The sequence below is a fragment of the Triticum aestivum genome, chromosome 1B (assembly GCF_018294505.1).
Source record: "Triticum aestivum cultivar Chinese Spring chromosome 1B, IWGSC CS RefSeq v2.1, whole genome shotgun sequence".
NCBI lineage: Eukaryota > Viridiplantae > Streptophyta > Magnoliopsida > Poales > Poaceae > Triticum > Triticum aestivum.
This window is the reverse complement of record NC_057795.1, coordinates 507,089,922-507,091,700: the sequence shown is the minus strand read 5'-3', so window position 1 is coordinate 507,091,700 and position 1,779 is coordinate 507,089,922. Positions and strand designations below refer to the sequence as shown.

At 51.8% G+C, this 1,779-nt stretch overlaps 1 protein-coding gene across 1 annotated transcript; it reads right to left on the bottom strand.

Moving 5' to 3' along the window:
* Window positions 1-372: 372 nt before the first annotated feature.
* Window positions 373-1,543, bottom strand: LOC123093397 (uncharacterized). The gene is made up of 2 exons (XM_044515358.1): window positions 1,082-1,543; window positions 373-991 (listed from the first exon to the last, which is right to left on the bottom strand). The coding sequence occupies exons 1-2, from the start codon at window positions 1,385-1,387 to the stop codon at window positions 662-664; spliced, it is 636 nt and encodes a 211-aa protein (XP_044371293.1). The 5' UTR covers window positions 1,388-1,543; the 3' UTR covers window positions 373-661.
* Between the last annotated feature and the right edge of the window lie 236 nt (window positions 1,544-1,779).

Below are 1,779 nucleotides of genomic sequence, written 5' to 3'. Positions count from 1 at the left end.
AATACTACAAGTTAAGTGGAGCTCAATATGCAACGAGTTGCATATTGACGAAACACCACATCAATTATTTAGTTCTCTCTCGGTTAGGTACACAACAATATTAAATGTTGTTAAACATGACAAGAGGTGAAACATAATAAAACTACCTATCTAAGCAAGTTTAAATGAGGCCGGAACAACAAAACAACAATTCCGGAAAATCCCCATATGCAAATTATGGATTTGGTACTGTTCTGCCCTAAACACAATTTTATTGTTGTTAAACAGGAAAACAAAGTGCACCATGTTAATCTTGGCATTTTTCCACCCCATTTACATATAAAGTTTATTTAAAATGGAGCTACGGTTATTTAGTTATGAATTAAATCATTTTAACATGGCATATTAGCAAATTAATGCAAACATCAATTTAAACATTTTAAACATAGATGAAAATGGCATATTATTAATCTACACAATTTTCTAAGCATTTTACATATATAAAACATTTTAAACCGGTGCATAGTTTATTAGTTATTAAATGCATGAAGTTAAAGGGGGTTTCTGCAAACCTGTTAATCACTGGAATAAAGCTAAATCGCAGATCTGGAAAAAGACATACACGGGCCGAATCTGCCTAGCCCAAATAGTGTACAGGAGAGGGGCGCTGGAGGAGGGCTGCTCACACATGGGCCTTTGAGGCCGAATCGGGGAGGAAGAAGCTGGCCGCAGGGGCTGCTAGGCCTTGCGACGCGGTCCAAGAGGCTGGCCACGCTGGCGCGGTCGAGGACGGGGTCAACGCGCGGGCGAGGCGCTCGTCTCCTCGTTCGTGAAACAGGGGATCAAGCAACAGGAGGAAGGAAGCGGCGGCGCTCGAGGATCCTGGTGGCCGGATTCGGCGATGCGGCGGGGCAGACGAGGTCCTGGAGGCGCTCGGGCAGAGGTGGGGAAGGCCATGGCGCTGGAGTCTTGCCGGCTCCCGCGCACGACGCACAGGCAGGAGGCGGCAGCGCTACAAGGAGAACAGAGAGAGGGAAAGAGATGTGAGGGAGGAGGAGACCGAAGGAAGGGGAAGGGCGCGCTGTGGGACGGCAGAACTGACCGGATCCAGGACAAGGACGCGATCTCCGGCGAAAGACGGCGATTCCCGGCAGCGGCGAGCTCCGGTGGTGGCGCCACGGTCTACTACTGCTCGCGGGACGGAGGAGGTGAGGGAGATCGGGCACGAGGTCGCCGGCAGCAGGTCGAGCTCCTGCTCGAGGAAGGAGGCGCACGAGGACGATGCAGAGCAGCCGTTCCTGGAGGCCGGCGACGGCTGCTCCGTCGAGGCAGAGAAGATCGAGGCGGGATCGTGGCTGCGGGGCACTGTGGTGGACCGGTGGGGATGAGCTGGTGGCCTAGGGGCCATCGGATCTTGATCTGGTGGCTCCAGGTCAAGGTGGAAGGTGGCTGGCTGGATGAGGCTGGGTGTGTCTGGTCGGTTGCGAGGTGGAGAGCAGCGGCTGGATCGCTGGCGATCCCGAGGGAATGGAGACAGCGGCGGCGGCGACTGGACAGGGGAGGATCCCTAGAAAAAATAGGGTTTGGTCTTAAGTTACTAGGGATGGACTATATATATATAAAAAGAGGAGTTTGGATCATCCGATTTAAATCCAACGGTCGAGAATAAAATGCTTTGGGAGTCCAAACAAATAAACGAAGATATTTCAGGGATGTTTGGGGATGATCCGGACCCAATGGTGATGACTGAGCGGGTCGGGTTTGGGAAGTTTCGAACGCGGGAGAGGGGTCGATGCACTG

Bases quoted from the DNA above. Each gene is read 5' to 3' on its own strand.
- LOC123093397 (XM_044515358.1), bottom strand. From the start codon at position 1,387: ATGGCCCCTAGGCCACCAGCTCATCCCCACCGGTCCACCACAGTGCCC. The intron at 992-1,081 runs GTCAGTTCTGCC...TTCTCCTTGTAG, and splicing joins GCGTCCTTGTCCTGGATCCG to CGCTGCCGCCTCCTGCCTGT.